The 21,593-nt window shown below is 35.1% G+C and overlaps 1 protein-coding gene across 8 annotated transcripts in view; it reads left to right on the top strand.

The window, feature by feature from the left end:
- LOC101899976 (calsenilin) overlaps window positions 1-21,593 on the top strand; it is a 389,863-nt gene that overhangs the window by 361,501 nt on the left and 6,769 nt on the right. For all 8 annotated transcript variants that reach the window (XM_059120854.1, XM_059120853.1, XM_059120855.1 and 5 more), the window contains one exon: window positions 19,507-19,719. In XM_059120854.1, the coding sequence (XP_058976837.1) occupies window positions 19,507-19,719 (213 nt within the window). The remainder of the gene's footprint in view (window positions 1-19,506; window positions 19,720-21,593) is intronic.

Raw genomic sequence — 21,593 nt, 5'->3', positions numbered from 1 at the left:
TCAAAAATTATAACGTGTATTTCTAGAGCATTCAAAATCAATCAGATTCATAATCCTCAAAAATTTCACATTTTGAAATTAGAAGATCCCTGTAGCTCAAGAAGCATACATTAATATGTCTGAAGTGCTATCAGAATCTCCAAATTTAAAATAGAGAAAATGTTGCGGAATCTGTCAATTTTCAATGGAAGGAGATGGAATCCTTTACCCATAATAAAAAAATAAAAAAACATTAATAGATTTTTAATTTGTTAATGCCAATTTCAATTAGGCCCACTTTTTTTCTATTTTTTTCGATACTATAATCCGAGTTGAAAATTTATAGTCTCGAAAATATTGATTTTAAATTTGTGGGGCGTTTGGCAATTGTTTTCAATTTCTTATCATTTTCGAAATTTAATTTCTGTCAAACATGTTCTCCTTTCGTGGAATAATTTTTCTCCCCGCTTTGCAAAATATGTGGCTAATAAATGATTTACAAAATGAAATTTATATCTCTTAATTCAATGTCAAACCTCGAACTACCCAGCAAATCACACAGGTTCATTAAAATTTCAACAAAAAAGCAAACAATATATCGGAATAAAATTATACAAAGCATGTTGACCGTAGGCTTTTGCATAATTAAGTATTTTTCGGTTGAAGCAAGGACGAAGCTTAAATTTTTAACGTGGAAAGTTTCTCAATAACAAAGCCAACAAAAAATCTATGGAGCAAATATGTAGGGGGAAGGATAGGGAACACAAATTTTTTTAATTGTCTCCCGCAGGGGGTCCTTTTAAAGGTATTCTACATTTAGAAGATTTGCTAAAGGTTTCCTATCTATAGAAGACCTGTTAAAGGTCTCCTATCCATAGAAGACCTCTTAAAGGTATCCAATCTCTAGAAGACTTCTTAAAGGTCTCCAATCTATAGAAGACTTGCTAAAGGTCCTTTATCTATAGAAGACCTGTCAAAAGTCTTCTAGAATCAATAAAGGACCTGTTAAAGGTCTTCTATCCATAAAAGACCTGTTGAAAGGTTTTCTATCCATAGAAGACCTGTTAAAGGTATTCTATCAATAGAAGACCTGTTGAAGATCTTCTATCCATAGAAGACCTGTTAAAGGTCTCCTATCAATAGAAGATATATTGAGGGTCTTCTATCCATAGAAGACATGTTGAAGGGGTTCTATCCATAGAAGACCTGTTGAAGGGGTTCTATCCATAGAAGACCTGTTAAAGGTCTCCTATCCATAGAAGACCTGTTGAAGCTCTCCTATCCATAGAAGACCTGTTGAAGGTCTTCTATCCATAGAAGACCTGTTGAAGGTCTTCTATCCATAGCAGACCTGTTGAAGGTCTTCTATCCATAGAAGACCTGTTGAAGGTCTTCTATCCATAGAAGATCTGTTGAAGGTCTCTTATCCATAGAAGACCTCTTGAAGGTCTTCTATCCATAGAAGAACCTTGAAGGTCTTCTATCTATAAAAGACCTGTTGAATGTCTTCTATCCATAGAAGACCTGTTGAAGGTCTTCTATCCATAGAAGACCTGTTGAAGGTCTTCTACCCATAGAAGACCTGTTGAAGGTCTTCTATCCACAGAAGACCTGTTGAAGGTCTTCTATAAATAGAAGACCTGTTCAAGGTATTTCATTGACCTGTTGAAGGTCTTCTATCCATAGAAGACCTGTTGAAGATCTTCCATCCATAGGAGACCTGTTGAAGGTCTTCTATCCATAGAAGACCTATGTTGATGGTCTTCTATCCATAGAAGACCTGTTGAAGGTCTTCTATCCATAGAAGACCTATGTTGAAGGTCTCCTATCCATAGAAGACCTATGTTGAAGGTCTTCTATCCATAGAAGACCTGTTGAAGGTCTTCTGTCCAAAGAAGACCTGTTGAAGGTCTTCTATCCATAGAAGACCTGTTGAAGGTCTTCTATCCATAGAAGACCTGTTGAAGATCTTCTATCCATAGAGGACCTGTTGAAGGTCTTCGATCCATAGAAGACCTGTTGGAGGTCTTCTATCCATAGAAGACCCGCTGAAGGTCTTCTATACGTAGAAGATCCTGTAAAAGGTCTATTTTCTATAGAAGACCTCTAAAAGGAAAGTCCTGAGAGTTCGCTTAACGGTATTCTATTTATAGAAGACAATCAAATGTCATCCATCTTAAAGTCTGTAAAAGACCTGTCAAAATTCTTCTCTCCGTAGAAGACCTGTCTTCCTTCTCTCAATATCTATGTTCTCTCTTATTATATTTATAGAAGACCTATCTAGTTAATAAAGGAAATGTCAGAGGTCTTCTTTCTGCAGAAGACCATTAAAAGATCTTCTCTTTTCAGAAGACCTGTCAAAGATCTTCTCCTTTCAGAAGACCTGCCAAAGGTTCAAGGAAACCCTATTAAATTGTTGTTATCTATAGAAGGCCATTCAAAGGTCCTTATGCGTCCTTGTGCCACCATTTCCCTTGAAAAGCCAAAAACCAAACATTTCTCACACAAAATCCACTGTCCATCACTTGGGATACTTCCCTGATTAGTTTGCAAAACAAAAAGTTGCCTATAATCGCGATTGTTTGCCATTCGCTTACAGCGTTCGGTGGCGAGTGTGTGTGTGTTTCCTCAGCACTTTTCAATCCATAAGGAATATGGGCTTAACACCACACGCACACAAACTCATAGCGGTGGCGCTGTTTCGGTTTCACCAACACAAAAGTATTTAGCGATTTTTTTACACTGTCATCTCGCTCTCCACCACAACTGTTCGTTATGTCCTGCTGATGCTGCTGTTGCTGTCAAGGGATCGTTACAACATCAGAGGCTAATGAGGTTTTCATTGTTTTTTTTTTCTTTTGCTTTTGGTTCTTGTTGCCACAGCAATAATAACAAAAGCAACTGCAACAACACGAACATGAACACGAACACGAAGAACTGTAACAAACAACATCCTCATCAGTGTACACAAACAAAGGCAAGAAAAAAATGAACGAAAGAAAGAAAACAAAAATTGGCCAACACATTCAATGTTGTCGCTCAACATGTCCTGTCCCTGGAACTAACTTATCAAATGATGAGGGGGCCCAAGAAAGGACAGCTAAAGTAAACCCACAGTAGCGGCGCCAGCATTGACAGCAACGGCATCAAGTTTTAACGATTAGCTTTTTATCTCACTTTTACACATTAACTTTCGCGTCAGGATGGTAATTTATTTAAGCCTCCTTAATGTAGCATGCTTTCATAAAAGTTTAACAAATGTGTAACGCGCACACACACACGCATGTACACATTACAACATCACGGGGCATCATTCACACACTGTTATGCAGAGATATTTGGCTTGGGAAAAATTCCGACATATTTGTGTTCCCATCATCAGGGTCAAGAATTATTCGACACAATGTCATGAAAGTAATGAAATATTGGAAAAGAAATTAATTAGTTTTAGTGGTTTTAGTGGTGGTGGACTACCAAAAGCCAAGTATGACTTTTAACCATAAGTTCAGGTAATCATATATAAATTAAAGGAATACCTAGGTACCCAATTAGTAGTTTAAAGTGTATTAGTGGCAGGGTACGAGATATTTGCTAAGCAAATGTTTACCCCCTGCTCACATGGGTATAAAGAGCATTTTTATACACTAAGTCTCTTTGGACGAATCCGTTTTATGGCATTTGGAGCCGATCTAGCGATGTCCGTCCATTCTTCCGCCTGTCTGTGTGATGGGTGGTGCGCACAATATCTCTCGAAGGGACTATCCGATTTGGTACATCGTAATATTGTTATCAAACTTGCATTGAGTTTGGAGATGGGCAATATCGGTCCACACCTTCTTGTACATCCACCACAAAAGATCGAAATTTTCAAAAAAATATTTTACTGCAGAATGATCCGATTTTGCTCCAACTGTGCAGTAGAACTAAATTTGGAATGAAGGTCACTGATAGAGTGTATGATAGATGTACTAAAGAGTTTTTGGAAATTTGCACTATAAGTGTACGAAAATGGCTACATTTGGTACCCTAAAATGGAAATTGAGGTTGACGAGTAAAGTCAATATAAAGAGGCAGGTTGGAAGTATAAACTTTTTTCTACTAAAAGGTACTAAATTTGGTACAATCTGGATGTAGGTAAACCGATAAAGCTGAAATCCTGAATTTTGAAATTAAGATTACTGTTGGAGTGAAGGCTCGGATTATGTAGGAAGTTTTGGAAATTCGTTCTTATCCATACTATATGGTACTAAATTTGTTACAATTTGTACATAGGCGAACCGATGGAAATGGAATCCTGGGTTATTGTGGGATTGTGGGTATGTAGGAAGCTTCGGAAATTGGTATTTATGTGCACTAAATACTACTAAAATTCTGAAATTTTATGCCTACTCGCAGATTACTGATGGTATCTGTTTTCGAGATTTCGCAGTGGTTTGAAAATGAAAATAAATTTGGTAATCGGATAAGGGGTATGGAGGGAATCCTCAAATTTAATATTAACGTCTCTGTTGGTATGCATCTAGATTTGAGATATGGAGATGGTTTTGGGAATGTGTACTATAATTGTACGAAACGTACTAAATGGTACTATATTTGGTATTGGGTAAAGGGATAACGATAAAATTGTGAACTTTGGTATTTAAATTGAAGATGGTATTTGTGTTTGAGATATGTGGTTGATTTGGAAATGTGTACTATATTTGTACAAAAAGTACTAAATGGTTTTGAATTTGGTATTGGATGAAGAGTTAGGGCTAGAATCTCAAAATTTGATACTGAGGTCTCTGTTGTTATCTGGAATTGAGATATGGACGTGGTTGTGAAAAGGTGTACTATAATTGTACGAAAAGTACTAATTAGTTCTAAATCTGGTCTTGGGTAAAGGAATAGGGCTGTTATCCTCAAATTTGATATTTGATGGTTTAGTAAATGTGTTCTAATATTGTATGAAAAGTACTAAATAGTACTGTATTTAGTATTGAGTGAAGGTTTAGAAAAAAAAACTCTCAAATTTTAGATTTAGATTACAGATGGTATCTGAGGTTAAAATTTGGATGTTGGGTTTGTGACGGGTGGGTTTATATTCGTACGAAAAGCCTTAAATTTAACTATATGTGGTATTTGGTTAATAGATTGAACTGGAATACCGAAATTTGATATCGTTGTCGTTGCTGGTATCTGGAATTGAGATATGGAGGTGGTTTTGGAAATGTGAGCTATGACTGTACGAAAAGTACAAAATATGGCATTGGGTGAAGGGATGGAGCTAAAATCCTGAAGACACTGTTTAATTAAACTAAATGGCACTAAATGTGGCAATGGGAAAATTTACAGGCCTGGGATCCCAAAATTGATTTTAAGGTATTTGTTGCAATCTGGTCTTTGTTCAAATGCGTATTATTATTGTTTAAAAAGTACTAAAAGGTACTAATTTTGGATCACTGGAGCTAGAATGGATAGATGTAGATTGTTTCGGATAACCGTACTAAATGGTACTAAATTTGGTATTGGGTGAAGATATAGAGTTGAAATTCTTAAATTTAATATTGAGGTCACTTTGGTATGGAGATGCTGAAATTGTTTTGGACAGAAAAATTGGACGTGGGTTCATGGTGCAATGGGTTTACTAATATCCTCGTCGGTGAAATTTAAAATAAAAAATTTAGAAGACCATGAAGACCAACATTTTCCTATTATTCTTTTTGAGAAAGGAAATTTAGTAATATAGAAAATTTAGTAGAATAGAAAACCTTGAAAATCTGAAAATTTAGTATGAGGTATGAAGTTTTGGTTAAGAAATTTTGTCAAACGGAATAAATTGTGCCATTTTGAGAACTAAAGAGGCACAAAACGAACATTTTAAGGTGGACCTTCGAACATCTCAATATTTCTACCAACCCCAGATCTGGTATGAAAATAGGTGGAAAGGAATAACTACTTTTGGTACCTCCCCCCACAGGGTCAATGTTTTGAAAAACCATGACTCTCATAAAGTGCGAAATAAGTTTTCGATATATTTCAAATTTGCCGCATCCCAATATTTGTAAAAAAAGATATACAGGGTTGCCCATATTCGACGGACCCATGTTTTTTTTTTCGGCCATTTCGATGACTCTTTGGGCCCATTCCAATCGACGAGGCTTGTCCGCAGGGAACAAATGCAAATCAATGCGAATAATCCGTTGTAAAATGGACCGAGCCATGCCCAACTGCTGAGAACGGCGTTTTTGGGATGTTCTTGGGGACCTCTCAACACTGGCTCGTACGGCAGCGATATTCTCGGCCGATCGCCTTGGCCCTTCAAACGCGGTATGTCATTATGCGATGTGACATCTCTGTCAAAAGTTATGGCGTCCGTCGAATATGGGCAACCCTGTAGTGTGAAAACTACTTCTGGCATTTTCCCTACAAAGGACAAAAATACGTTCACCAAGATAACGATTTTTTTCTAACTTCGCATATCTCAATATATTTACCAACCATCGATGTAAATGACCACAATAAGGAGCTTTACAAAATTATCACAGGAATAGTAAAAATTTTTAAAAATCAAAGTTTTTATTAGAAAATCTTAATAGCATCATTCGACTAATGCTTTTTTGTGAAAACAAGAATCATCCGAATTTTAAATTTTCCTTTACACCGACGAAACACTGTGCTACCTTACTGTGATGCAGCCTCCAACTCACCGAACCGAAAAAAGAAACGTGAATGTTAATGAAATGAAATCACAAAGGAACAAACAAAACAAAAACATTCCTTTTACTTTCCCTCTTCCTTGGCTATGCTGTGGTCGTTTGGTCAGAAAGTGGGTTTGAGCTGTGGTCTCAACACCCAAAAAAAGCTCATTATACTAAGATTTTAATGACTTTATTGCCTTTGTTGATGTTGTAATGTTTTGGCAATATATTTTTTTTCGCTTGGACAATTGTAGTTTTATACTTGTTCTCTCATTAAGCAAAAGATGAAGAAGAGGCAACGACGACGACGAAATAAACCCAAGAAAAAACAAAATACCAACAAATAATGATCTGTAAAAAATAATGTAAATTTTATGGTGGCACCATCTGAACAGCAACAACGACACCAACAAAATATGACGGCGAAAAAATTCTCAAAAGCATTTATCTGTCCGAACGAAAACAAACAAACGAAAAAAGGAAGAAAAAAAGAAATCAGGTTTTATTCTTTTGTTTACAATGTTGTTGTCCTTTACTTGTTTATTTTATGGGAAGGCAGGCTATACTTATCCCCCCATGACCCCCCAGTTCGAAAATGTCCTTACAATTGTGCTGCTTAATTTTTGTTGCCATGGTTTATGTTTCAATGTAGGGGAGTGGGAGCTGGGGTGGCTGGTCTATAAATTTTGCCATGTTGCTGGACACCATAGTTATGTCTTTTTTTCTTGTTGTTGTTGTTCGTTTTCTTTTCACAGCCACTATGAAAATTAACACCCATTAGCAACGGAAAATTGTCCACTATCCTGTACAAGGTTTTGTGTGTTTTTTCTGTGCTTCTTCTTTTCCCTCGGTTTCGTTGTGGTTGTGCTTTTTTGTTTTGCCTCTCGTCCCCCGAGTGAAAGCAAAAAACATAAACGAGCAATGAATTTAACGCTAAATAAAGCAAAATCTCAATTAAGTTATGGCTTTTCGTGGGATTTCGGTGATAAATTATGAGGAAGATATGGAAATGCAGGCAATTACATTTTGGTTATTTATTCTTTGGTAATATATATTTCATTCTTTTTCTTTTTTCGGTGAAGGTAGTTAAACTTAATATTTATATGCGTGTAATATATTATTTCTATACACGTTTTTTTTTTTTTTGGCAAAAACGTTAAACGCCTAAATGAAAATCACGGTTTCGTTTTTATGTTGCAATAGGATATATAGAACTGTTTCCAATGTTCAGGGAAATTTGAATAGGAAATTTCAAGGTTGTTGTTTTAAAATTGTATTTGATTAAAATTGAAATCCCTGTATCTGAAGCATAATTTTGAATCAAATTTTACTAAATTAAGAACGGCCATTACACCACATACATCTTTGTAGCTTTTTTAAAAGGATTATTGAAATAAAATATAATAAAAAATTAATTAAGAAACACTGTGGGTAATTATAACTAAATTAAAATATATATATTTTTTTTTTTTTTTGAAAATCGATTCCTGTTGAAGTTAAAATTTCAATATCCTACTCCTAAATTTTTGTGAAAAAAAATTCGACAACATGGTCCGATAACGATCGAGATTGGCTGTGACGTGCGTGCGGGTTTTCTGTGAACCAAATTCGACATGTTTGTTTTTTACATACCGTACGAACACATACTGCAACATTACCATGATTTTCAAAGTAATGCATTTTCAAAAGTAGAAGAAGGACAAAAATAATTACTATTTATTACAGACATTCACGAAATAAGCACCAGTTGAAAAATAGAACAAGTAAAAAAGCAGATAAGTTCGGCCGGGCCGAACTTTTAATACCCTCCACCATTTCGAATTAACTTGAAGAATTTCAAAAACAAAATTCGAAAATGAAAACCGTCATATGGGGCCTATACGAAGACGTGCATACGAAATTTTTTGCCATATTACCGAATATCGAGAGGTACCGTTATATGGGAGCTATACGAAGTCGTGGACCTGCATAAAAAATGTTTGTCATAGGCCGTGGTAAGCATTACGAACTTTAAATATGGAATTTGGAATAATTCCGGTAAATAATGACTCTAAAATCATAAAAATATCGAACATCGGGAGGATCTCGATCTGTCATAGGTTGTAGTACCCATTAAGATCTTCGAGTACGAAATTTGAAACGATTCCGGTGAATAATGTTGCTGAAAGCATGAAAATACCGAATATCTGGAGGTACCGTTATTTGGGGGCTATACAAACATTTTTGTCATAGGCTGTAGTTAATAATGTCGCTAAAACCATGAAAAATGTCGAATATCGGGAGGTACCGTTTTATGGGAGATGTACGAAAATGTGGACCGACATGACTCATTTACGAACTTAACCTGCCTACTGGTTAACTATGCATGTATGCAAAAAGATAGCGTGATGACAACAGACAGAGAGACAGTCATCGCTATAATTTTATAATTTTACGCTGATCCAGAATATGTATACTTTGTAGGGTCTATGAATATTTCGTGAAGTTACAAACGGAATGACAAAGTAAATATACCCTCCATATAATGGTGGAGGGTATAACAACTTAAATTGCGGTATTCAATATGAAATGCCTATTAAGACCTGAAGTCAATGATATTTTCATTACTTCTAACGACTTATTTTCCAAATTTTATAAATAAATACTTACCAAAGTTACACTTTTATATTTGTTCGTTCAAACTTAGCTTCACGTTTTGTCCTGAAATGAAAAAGGGAAAAAAAAATAATAAGGAAAAAATAATAAATAAAAATTGACATTTATTATAATATTATGGAATAAAAAATTAGAATAATTCAAAACAACTAAAACTTCGTTCAAACCGGAACAACTCCTGCATATTTCCGAAAGTCTTCTGCTCATTACGGACTAGAAATACAAAATTGCAGCCCATTCAGGAATACTGATTTAAAACACCAATGATAGGGAATATTCAAAAACAAGAAGTTAACAATTAAAAAAAAAAAAAAAAAAAAAAAAAAAAAAAAAACATCAAACACGCACACTAATAATTCAAAACTGACAAAATCGTTAGGTCACATTACACGAAAACATGTCGAATCTTATATCGGTCCACTCCATCAGATACCTCCCCCACAAATGGTCAAAATTTGGAATAATTACAACTCTCATAAAATGTGATGTAAGATTCCGATTGCCTTCAAACTTTCCACATCCCAATATTAATATTATCCCATTATCAGATTGTCTTCAAATTTCATATATCCCAATTTTTATATTAACCCAAGGTCTGGTATTAAGATGGGCAACATCGTTCCACTCCTTCTGGTACCACAAATTGCAAATCGTAATATTTGCATAGGTTCTAGGTCTCGGGCCTAAATGTATAATAATGGCCCACTCCATCAAGTACCTCCTTAGTCTTAAAAAATATGATGTAAGCGTCCGATTGTCTTCAAATTTTACACATCCTACTGTTTTTATGAAGTAAGATGGAATATATCAATACACTCCTTCTGGTACCTCCCCGACAAACGGTAAAAAATTTGAATATCCACGAAGTTCATAAAAAGGGAAATCAACATTGTATTTCATTCCAGACATGGCACATCTCAATATTTCCATCAACACAAGGTCTGTTATAAAGATGGTAGAGATTGGAACATTTCTTTTGCTACCTGAAATTTTTCAAAACTTAGAAAAATATAACACTCAAAGAAAGCGATATTATAGCAGCAATTATAGTCCAAATCTGGCGAGTTTTAATATTCATGTCAGTCTTAGATCAGATACAAATTGGTCAATATTGGCCAAATTCGGGACCTCCCACAAAAATGGTCAACAGTATGAATATCCATAACTCAAGGCTGGGGGTATACATCTGTCGACAAAACCGACTGAAATTATTTTACTTGTTAGAATAGAAGTTGTATTGAAAAATATGTTCTTGATCAGCGTAAAATTTTAAGGCAATTTAAACGCGACCGTCTGTGGGATTCTCTCTAACTTTATAGACAGCTTAAACTTTTGTCACATGTTTATTATGTCTAATTTTTTTTAATCGGGTATATCAGTTTACGTTTCCGCATAGCTCGGAAGTTTAATGAACAAACTGAGTTACGTTCCTTTGTACTTCTTGAAGAAATAAACCACAACTATTTGGAAGTTTTTTACATTACCTTCCATCTGTTTCTCGAATTTAAAACCTTTGGTTGGCGAAACCAGAAAAAAACTTGGCATATAACTCATTAAGCTTATATTAACAAACTACCCTCTGTATTATCAGTGTTTGGAAAATAATTATTTTCCAAAGCAAAATAACTTATTTTCCACATTACCAAGTAATGGGATGTGACTTGTTTACCTCTTTCGTATGACAGGCCCTTGTAATAAATGGGGTAGTAGATTTATTCGATACTTGTTGCGATTACCAGACAATTTTTACTAAAAAAATATTACTAACATTGTTTACCTAAAATGGAGGAAGCGATAAAGGTATAAGTCTGGAAAATTGATCAGCATAAAGTTCTATGTCGATTTAGTGATGTCCGTCTGTCTACCCGTCCGTCCGTCTGTGGAGATCACTCTAGCTTCCGAACGAATTGAAGTAGATTGATAAAATCTTTACTCAAATGTATATTATATCTGCAGGACTTTTGTTATTGAAAATGGGTCATGTAGGTCCACGTTTTGGTATAGCCCCCATTTAACGGTATTCCCCAATATTCGGTATTTTGATGGTTTTAGCGATATTTTTCACCGGAATTGTTTCAAATTTGGTATTTGAAGTTCGTAATGGATACTACAGCCTAAGACAGAAAATTGTCTGTGCAGGTCCACGTATTCGTGTAGCCCCCATATGATTTTAGCGATATTTTTCACCGGAATTGTTTCAAATTCGCTATATGATGTTCGTAGTGGATACTACAGCCTATGGCAAAAGTTTGTATGAGCAGGTTCACGTCTTCGTATAGCCCGCATATAACGGAACCTCGCGATATTCGGTACTTTGTTGATTTTAGCGACATTATTGACCGGAATGCTGTTAAATTTTGTATTCGATGTTCGTAGTGGATACTACAGCCTATGACAGAAAATTGTCTGTGCAGGTCCACGTCTTAGTATAGCACCCATATATTGTAATGGCTTATGACAAAAGTTACCTATGCACGACAATGTCGTCGTATAGACCCTAATATAACAGCTACATTCGGTACTTTTAAGATGTTAACAGAATATTTTACGGATTTTATTGTTTTTGAGAATTGACAAATTCTTCCCAAATGGTGGAGGGTATTCAAAGTTCGGCCCGGCCGAACTTACAGCTTTTTTTACTTGTTTATTGTCATATTTTTACGCGATTTTCTTAGATTTTATGCTTTTCTGGCAAATTACCATTCCGATGACCGTCCATATTGGTTGGCTTCTGACCAGCCCTAAACTCTAACTCCTCGTGGAAATCCGCATCGATTAGTTTATAATTATGGGCTGCAGATCAACAGAAAAATCAGGATAATTTTTTTGTTTGTCCATCTCAACCCCTTTAAATATTTTGCAATCATCTCAAAAATATTTTGCAATCAACTCCAATTTCGTGAGGACCGGGCCATAATTGTGATCTGTAGCGTGATTACAAATTAACATGGACAGACGGACATATATTGTTAGATGTACTCAGCTCGGCGAGACAGGAAGATCCATATATATTATCCTATGTCGGGGACCTATATTTCGAGGTGTTACATAATGTTCGGACCAATCAAACTTATAAAACACATAGTGTTGTAGAGTGTAAATAAACTCTCTCATTTTATTTAAATTAGAAACGTGACTTGAAGAAATAAATTTTGCTTGACATACATTTTCTTTCTCATTGCCTTTTTTCGCCTCAAATTTCCATCTAACCCACAATTTATTAAATAGTAAAATTTTATATTGCAATTAATCCTCTGGCACAATCCTCTACTGGCTGTGTCTGTATCTTTGCCTCGAAAATTCTTCCTTTTATTGTAACTGACTTTGAGAAATCTTTGGAAATCCTTAAAAAGTAGTGAAGAATAAATGTTTGCAGAAGAAAATAAATTTTCGCAGCAATAATGCATTCCATGTTCGTCAAATAACTTGTGTTTTCCTTTCAACTTCGTTATAACGAAAAAGACAAAAAATTCTTTTTGCAACAATGTAAATATTTTCCCCTTTTTTCTTTACTTTATTATTCGCATAACTCATGCAACGCTAAGTCAGTGCAACAATTTACATTGTTGTCTTTAAGGGTTTCCTACATCAAAAAATATTTCTTTCAAAAGAGAAATGTTGGCATCGGTTTTTTATTTCTTTACAACAATTTCGGTTATTTCAAGTTTATTTAATGAAATTATAATTTTCCCCTTGGTTCGTGTGCCTGCACAAATACTTAAGTGTATTAAACTTTACTTAAGTAGACAGTTTGTCATGCCATTATTTTCTCCTACTACTGTTTCGGTTGTTGATATTGTTGTTGTTGTTGTTCCATCTCAGGGATAAGAATGTATTTATGCCACAAGCACTGCTGAACTGAGCTAAACTACTAAAGCAAGCTCTTTCTATACCATAACCAACCACTTATCCCTTTTGTTGTTCATGACTCTATGACGAGAATAATGGAGGCTACATTTCGGAAGCCTCTAAGGATCATGGCAACAACAAAAAAGAGACTACTAGACAAAGTCTATTGCATGTTCGGAGGCAACAAAAAAAAACTATTGAGAGCTTTATTATATTCGACTTGAACCGTAATTGAACACTTGGTTGAGTGATGGGTGGTGGTAGTATTTGAATTACAAAAAAAAAAATAAAAAGCAACAACAGCAACAATAACACTCCACAAAATTTTACAAATACCATTATAGTTAACACGGAAGGAGGCGGAGGCACCGAGCAGTCAACAACAAATAATAATAACTAAATAAATAATAACAAAATATTGTAAACTTTTGCCTTTGTCTGGGTGTGTGTGTGCTTCTGTGTTCCACTACAAGTGCACAATAAATCGAGAGGAGGATAAGAGCAATTCAAGAGGGAAAAATTGATTGAACTACAAATTATATTTTAGTTTTTGTTCTGTTGCTGCTCTTTAAACTTCAAAAGTTTTCAAATTTGTTGTTTGCAAAGTCAAATGTTTACATGGATATTGAAAATAAGGAGGGAGATACATTTTACATAGACAAGGATTACATGATTGAGTAGAGGAAATATCAGATAATGCACAAAACTACTAATGACTTTATAATAAGGAAGGCAATGAAGGTTAAGTGGTTGGGGTTGTTTGTAATTGAATTGTTAAATAAATTAAATTTAAAAGGAGAAATATAAAAAAATTCCAAGACGACTTGACGGTATGGGATAAGATATCCATCGAAGAGCTACCGCTCATAGAAGAGCTCTAGGTCTTCTCACAGAAGAGCTATAGGTCTTCTAATAGAAGAGCTCTCGGTATTCTCATCGAAGAGCTATAGGTCTTCTCATCGAAGAGCTATAGGTCTTCTCATCGAAGAGCTATAGGTCTTCTCATCGAAGAGCTTTAGGTCTTCTCATCGAAGAGCTATAGGTCTTCTCATCGAAGAGCTATAGGTCTTCACATCAAAGAGCTATAGGTCTTCTCATCGAAGAGCTATAGGTCTTCTCATCGAAGAGCTATAGGTCTCCTCATCAAAGAGCTATAGGTCTTCTCATCGAAGAGCTATAGGTCTTCTCACAGAAGAGTTGTAGGTCTTCTCACAGAAGAGACGAAAAGGTATTCTCTTAGAAGAGAGGGTATTCTAAGAGAAGAGACGAGAAGGTATTCTCATAGAAGGGACGAAAAGATATTCTCATAGAAGAGACGAGATGGTATTCTCGTAGAAGAGTGAGAAGGTATGCTCATAGAAGAGATGAGAAGGTATTTTAATAGAAGAGACGATGAGGTATTCTCATCGAATAGAAGGTATTCTCATAGAAGAGACGAGAAGGTATTCTCATAAAAGAGACGAGAAGGTATTCTCATAGAAGAAACGAGAAGGTATTCTCATAGAAGGGACGAGAAGGTATTCTCATAGAAGAGACGAGAAGATATTCTCATAAAAGAGACGAAAAGATATTCTCATAAAAGAGACGAAAAGATATTCTAATAGAAGAGACGAGAAGGTATTATCATAAAAGAGACGAGAAGGCGTTCTCATAGAAGAGACGAGAAGATATTCTCATAAAAGAGACGAAAAGATATTCTCATAGAAGAGAAGAGATGGTATTCTCATAGAAGAGACGGGAAGGTATTCTAATAGAAGGCGCGAAAAGGTATTCTCATAGAAGGGACGAAAAGACATTATAATAGAAGAGACGAGAAGGTATTCTCATAGAAGAGACGAAAAGATATTCTCATAGAAGAGACGAGAAGGTATTCTAATAGAAGAGACCAGAAGGTATGCTCATAGAAGAGACAAATAGGTCTTCTCATAGAAGAGACGAAAAGGCCCTTTCCCACAGGAACAGAAATATCTTTCCCCAGAAGAACTGAAATATCTTCCCCCAGAAGAACTGATATATCTTCTCCCAAAAGAACAGAAAGGCCTTCTCCCAGAAGAGCCGTAGTTCTACTCCCCGAAGAGCTTCTCACGAAAATCTGAAAGTCTTAAAATCACTATCCAATGAAATACGTTTGCACCTCTATAACACAGATTAACGCCAAATGAGGTGTTTGTCCCCTCCCCCTTAATTACCTCATCCCCAAATTTGAGCTTTGAACAAAACCTCAACAGCTGCAATAAACTGCCAGCTATTTATCCAAAAATGTTAGCCCAAAAAGTTTATCATGCTAATGATTATGGCTATTGGAAAAGGCTCAGCTGAGCTAAAGAGAGAACAAAAAAGACAAATATCAAAACTTATAAGATACAACTTTTCAAACACTGCCAACCATAAAACACTCTCCTCATCCCCACACTCACCCCTCCTCTTGAACAAGTCAAAAACAAAAATATTTTCAAAATATATAGATTTGTTTTGATTGATCGCTTATTAATACTTGTTTCTAGGCGCCAAAGGCAGCCACAAAACTATGCCAAAGAAGAAACAAAAAACGAAAGACAAATGATGGCAAAGTTTATGAATTTCTGTTGGCGAAAGTTTATTTCGTTTCGTGGTTGAGAGATCTGGCGGAAATGAAATTTCGATTTATTTATATTTTTTTTTTCTCCTCGACAAATCATGGGATGGGAAGTGGCAGAGTGGCAGCACAGGAAAAAAAAAACTTTATCTTAACTTTCATCTCCCGCCACAACCAGAGGCCGCACAGCCACATAGCCACGGCCACGGTGTTTCAATTTACTTTACAAATGACCTTTGCAAAAACCAAAACCGTATAGAAGTAGAATCCAATCAGAAACAAAATAATAAAACGATAAATAATAAATGATAAAACGACAAGGACATGGGGGATAACGTGACGGAATGAAAATAAATTCTGGAAGCGAGTGAAAACAAATTCTGGACAATTACTGAGCGTGGCTTTGGGCCACACTCATTTTTATGACATCCAGCAATGCAATTTACCAACAAAAAAAAGAGATATTCCACTGCGGGCTAAAAGGTGATTTGCCAGTTTTATTACTATCCTCGATGATTTATTGAAGGATATGGGCACAGTGGCGAGCAGCAGTTGGAGGAAATTAATATAAATTGTTACTGCATTAAAAAATAATAAAAAAAAAATATAATATAAAATAGGTATATTATGTTCAATATAAGATACGTTGTGGAAATTTAATAATGGTGCACTCTCCCTTTAATCTTAGGACCTAATACGGGTTAAGAATGAAATCCACTTTAGTTTTGCCTCAAATCAGCCATGTCATGTAGTTCGTTTGTCGAAACTTCGCATATCTTAAAATTTGTGTCAGATAAAAGTCGGATGCGAAAATTACAAACATAGGACCAGCCCTTCGAATACCTCCCCCACAATGCGATACTCGAAATACATGAATTCAGTTTAAATATTTTCGACAATATTAGATTCAATGCTAATTCCTGATATCTGCTTCAAAGACATTTGCAAAAATCCCAACTCTTGTGAAAAGGTAAAATTTGTCTATGAACCAAAATTAGGTGAAGTTCAATTATCGGCTATATTGCTTTAGTTATTTTGGTACCTCGCCTACTTATTTAAGATATGAGTTTAAAAGGCGAAGGAAGTATCTGTATCAGCTATTTCACACAGAAAAAGTCCATGTTTTTTAAAAATCGTGACTCGAGTAAATTGCGAAAGAGGTCCCCTATTTGGTCTAGATGTGGCGAATCTCAATATATTTGTCGAACTACAACGAGGATAAGGCTAAAACTAATTTGTGAATTTTTAGAAATATTTTTTTATGGATTTCCCGGTTAAAAATAAATAGTGGAATGTCTAGTGATTGTTTTACGACGACAAATACCAAAAATATATCGCGGAATTTGTATACCCTCAGCTATACGGCTGAAGGGGTTATATATCATTTAATATGGCCAAAGCGTGCTTCATCGATGTACCGGTTTTAGAACCTAGTTCTTTGGACCAAATCCGATTCAGGAGTCCCTCTGGTAGGGTTTGTCCGTCTGTAAGTCTGGATAACTCTCGAAGGCAGTATTCGATTCGGACCAAACTTGTTGCATCATATTACAATTATTATCAAACTTATATCGTGTTCGATGTTGGGGAAGGTCGGTCCACTCCTTCCGGTACCTCTTCCACAAAAGTTCAAAATGTACAAAGAAAATATTTTACTTCACAGAAATTGAAATAATCATCCGATTTTGTTCAAACATTTCAAATCCTAATATTTTCTTCAGTGGCAGGTCAGGTGCAAAAAGGGAAAATAACGACCCACTTTATCAAGTACCTCACCCGCAAAGGGTACAATTTTGTGAATAATTATAACTCATATTAAATGTGAACAAGGTATTCGATTACCTTCAAAGCTCGCACCTCTCACTATTTCCACCGGCACAACGACCGGCCCTCTCCTCCTCCTCACAACCAGTCGAAAAATTTAATAATTATAACTCTCTTAAAATTCGAAAATTACAATATTTTTATTGACACAAAATCTCGTGTGAAGATGGTATGCATCGGTCCACAACATCCTAATACTTCCCTTAAAGGGTCATAATTTTGAATGATCATATCTATGTATATAAATGCGTAGTAAATTAACTGACTGGCAGAGTGAGTGAGAATTTAAGGCCTTAGTAAACGGAGGAAGCTAGAATCTTGGTGCGTAGTCGTGTGGCAGGACTGAGTTTTTAGAAATGTGTAATAATAGGGTACAAAGTACCTAGTACTAGGGTAAATTCAACACTTTGTATTGGACAAAAGGAGTGAAGTGGAATTCTGAAATTCAGAATGAGAGTCACTGACGGAGTGCAGGGTAGGTGGATCAAAGGTTTTTAGGAAATTCAAACTTTAAGGTTACGAAAAGTTTGGTATAAGAGTCGCTGTACATGTGAAGCCTGGACATATGAAAGTGTTTTCGGAACTGTGTACTATAATTGTGCGAAAAGTATTGAATGGTAATGTATTTGGTATTGGATCAAGGGATAGAAATAAAATTCAGAAATTTGATATTTAGATTGTGGGTGGTATTTGCGTTGGAGATTTTATGGGTTGGAAATTCTTCCTAAATTTATACGAAAAATTCTAAATGGTACTAAATTTAGTATTCGGTGACGGGATAGGGCAGGAATATCGAAATTTGATATTGAGGTTCATGTTGGTATCTATAATTGAGATATGATAATAGTTTTGGAAACGTGTACTATATTGATTTGACAGTACAGATTTTTTTAAATGTGTGTTTAAAGACTTTTCGATTTTTTACAAATAGCGTTCAAGGGCTTTAAACTTTAATTTTTTTAAAAAAATATTTTTTTTATTTTTTATAAGTCGTGTTCGAATGTTTAAATTTTATTGTTTTAATTATTTCCAAGGTCTTGCCGTCTTAAGTAAATAGTGATTTTTTAATATTTTCAAAGACCTTCCGCCATAAAAAAATTGTTCATTTTTAAAAACTTCCTGAGCAACTGGATTTTTAAAAACAATTCTCAAAGACTTTTTAAAGACTTCCGATAAAAAAATACATCTGGGATATTTAAAAAATAATTGACAAGGCCCACCCTCGATAGTCAAGTTTGAAACTTTTAAGAATTAGGTAACTAAAAATATAAAAAATATGTATTTTTAAGGAAGAACTATTAAATTTGCACCCAATAGTTATAACTTCTACTTTTCTTTATAGATTTATTAATTCTTGCCAAAAAAATTGTGTATTTTAAAAGAATTTGTTCGCAAGTTTCGTGGTCATTGAGTTATTTGTAGAACGTTTCTCTCTCAAAACTACTTCATCTTGAAAATCTCAGATATCTGAGTTAAAGCAATGTGCCTTTTAAATATAGCGTCTTTAAAGTAAATATATAAAAAATAATTTTAATTTTTCATCCCCTCCACACCACTGTCCACATCATTACAACTGAAGAAAATACATTTACCATTCGCTGACAAGATGTACATCAATTTCATAAATTCACCTTCAATTTGTCATAATTTTCATTTCATTCCACCGCTTTGCACTTTACTTTTTCTTAAGCAAAGAAAAAACCAAAGGAAAAAATCCTTATTCATCTTCGCTCATGCAAAAATAAGCAGTGAGAAAGAGACAAGGATAAAGAGAAAAACGCTCCACAAAAATATACATCGAAGAATTGAAGAATTTATTTTAAATTGTTTTTTTCGTTCTTTCATTCTTTCCACCTACTTATAGATGAATGTTATACTAACCATTTGTTTGTGTATGTGTGTGTGTCTGTTTGTGCCTTCGTGTTTATGTTTCATTTCCTTTTACAGGATTTCGTTCAAGGACTTTCGATACTGTCGCGTGGTTCCGTCGAGGAGAAATTACGTTGGACTTTTCAATTATATGACATCAATGGCGATGGCTACATAACACGGGAAGAAATGACTGATATTGTGACTGCCATTTATGAATTAATGGGACGTCTGCCCGACGAGCTGCCCGAAGAGGAGAAAATCAAAGGCAAAGTGGAAAGAATATTTCAGGTAAGAAAGAAAGAAAAAAAAGAGTCACTCCCTCCCACTACTCTTTGCCTTGCATTTGACATTGTGTCAAAACAAATGAAAGAGAGAGGGGGGGAAATATTAGCTATTCTAATATTACATAAAATATTGGTGTGGTCTGTATGTACCTTCGGACTGATTGAGTGAGTGGCTGGTTGATTGCCTGGCTGTCCTTTGCATAAAATATCGAAAAGCTTCCAAGGTGTTTGTGTGTGTCTGTGTATCTATATGTAACTGTAATTTGATGGATATCCTTCTACCGCCACATTGTGTTAAGGAAATGGTAAATTCTTGAGGATATCTTTACCAGAAATTGTGGTAATTTTGCTCTCTCTCTCTCGCTGTGGTCCTTCGTTATGCTATTCTTAGATTATTTATAGTTGAAGGTCCTTGTCCTTCGTGCCGCTTGGCAACTGAATGATGTTGAGCGGAAGTTAATTGAATAAATATTATGCTGACATATTGGCTAGTAAGTTATTGAAGCAGACCCGGACCGACCAAAGAGGGGAAAATATTGCCAGCAAAAACAGCCGGCAAAACATTACAAATGCCATCGTTTTGTCCTTAACTTCCTTTCGTTTGCATAACCGACATTATTAATAGTTCAACGGTTGTTGGTGTTTATTTTTTGCAATTTGTTTGTTTTTTTTCAAAAGCAATAATAATTTCTTTTCCCCCTTTAAAAAGCGAGACATGCCAAAGAGGATCAGGGAGGAATTTTCAGGAAAATGTTAGGGAAGGGAATCGGAGATAGATAAAATATTATACTATATTAACAAGTAAAAAAGTATCAGTCGATTTTGCCAACCGACATATATCCTCAGCTATGCCAGTTTTTTAAAATATACTTTGACTTATGTAACGATTATTCAAAATATTAACCCTTTATGGAGGAGATACTGAAGGAGTAGACAAATACATATTATTCAATTCCAGATATGTGATAATTTTTGGAAAATGTTGAAATATAAGTTAGGTATCAGATATAGAGGTCAAAGTATTTCATTTTATCTGATACTGAACAAAAATAGTTGAATGTGGAAAATTTGACATATTACCAGATACTGTCCATTTTCGCACCTGACCTCCGCTACATCGACTCCAAATGTCCTGAGACGGATTTGCTACAAAAAGTGTCTTAAACCTTATCAAATGTTATATATACTCTGTAGCCACATGGCTAAGGGTATAAACATGAGTGACTGGCTGACTAATTCATCACCGCACAGACAAAACGGCTAAAGCTAGCATCTGTAAATTCGGATGTGGGTCAATTTTAGTGGGAAGTACTACAAGTACTAAAAAGCACTAAATTTCGTACACTTTGATACAATTTGGTTTTGCTGGTTTATGGGGTAAAATTAAGATAAAGAGTCTGGTTTAAAAGTGAGTTAAGCAAGTGTACGAAAGTTGTGGTACTTAATTTGGTATTGTATGAACGGATAATATTTGAAAACTAAAATTTGGCATTAGGACACTGTTTGTGTATGGGGTTAAGATTTGGAAGTAGTTTTAAAAATAGGTACTAAAAAGAGCTAAATTAGGTATGTCTGTAAGGGATTGAGATGGAAGTCTAAAATTTGCAATTAGGATCGCCTTTGGTGCGGTTTGGTTGATACATGGCGGGAGTTTTGGATATACGTAGTACAAAGTACAAAAATACTAAATACTATCAAATTTTGTATTTGGGGAAGGAATATAACTTACATTCTGAAATAAAACAACAAAACTTTTTTTTGAGCTTCGAACAATGAGTGTGCCACAAGTACTAAAATTCACTACATTTGGTATTTTGTATTGACAAAAAGGTGGTTATGGAAATGTGTACTAAAAATGCGCGAAAAGTACTAAATAGT

The sequence above is a fragment of the Musca domestica genome, unplaced genomic scaffold (genome assembly GCF_030504385.1).
Source record: "Musca domestica strain aabys unplaced genomic scaffold, Musca_domestica.polishedcontigs.V.1.1 18, whole genome shotgun sequence".
Lineage (NCBI taxonomy): Eukaryota > Metazoa > Arthropoda > Insecta > Diptera > Muscidae > Musca > Musca domestica.
This window is presented reverse-complemented; position numbering and strand designations above follow the sequence as displayed.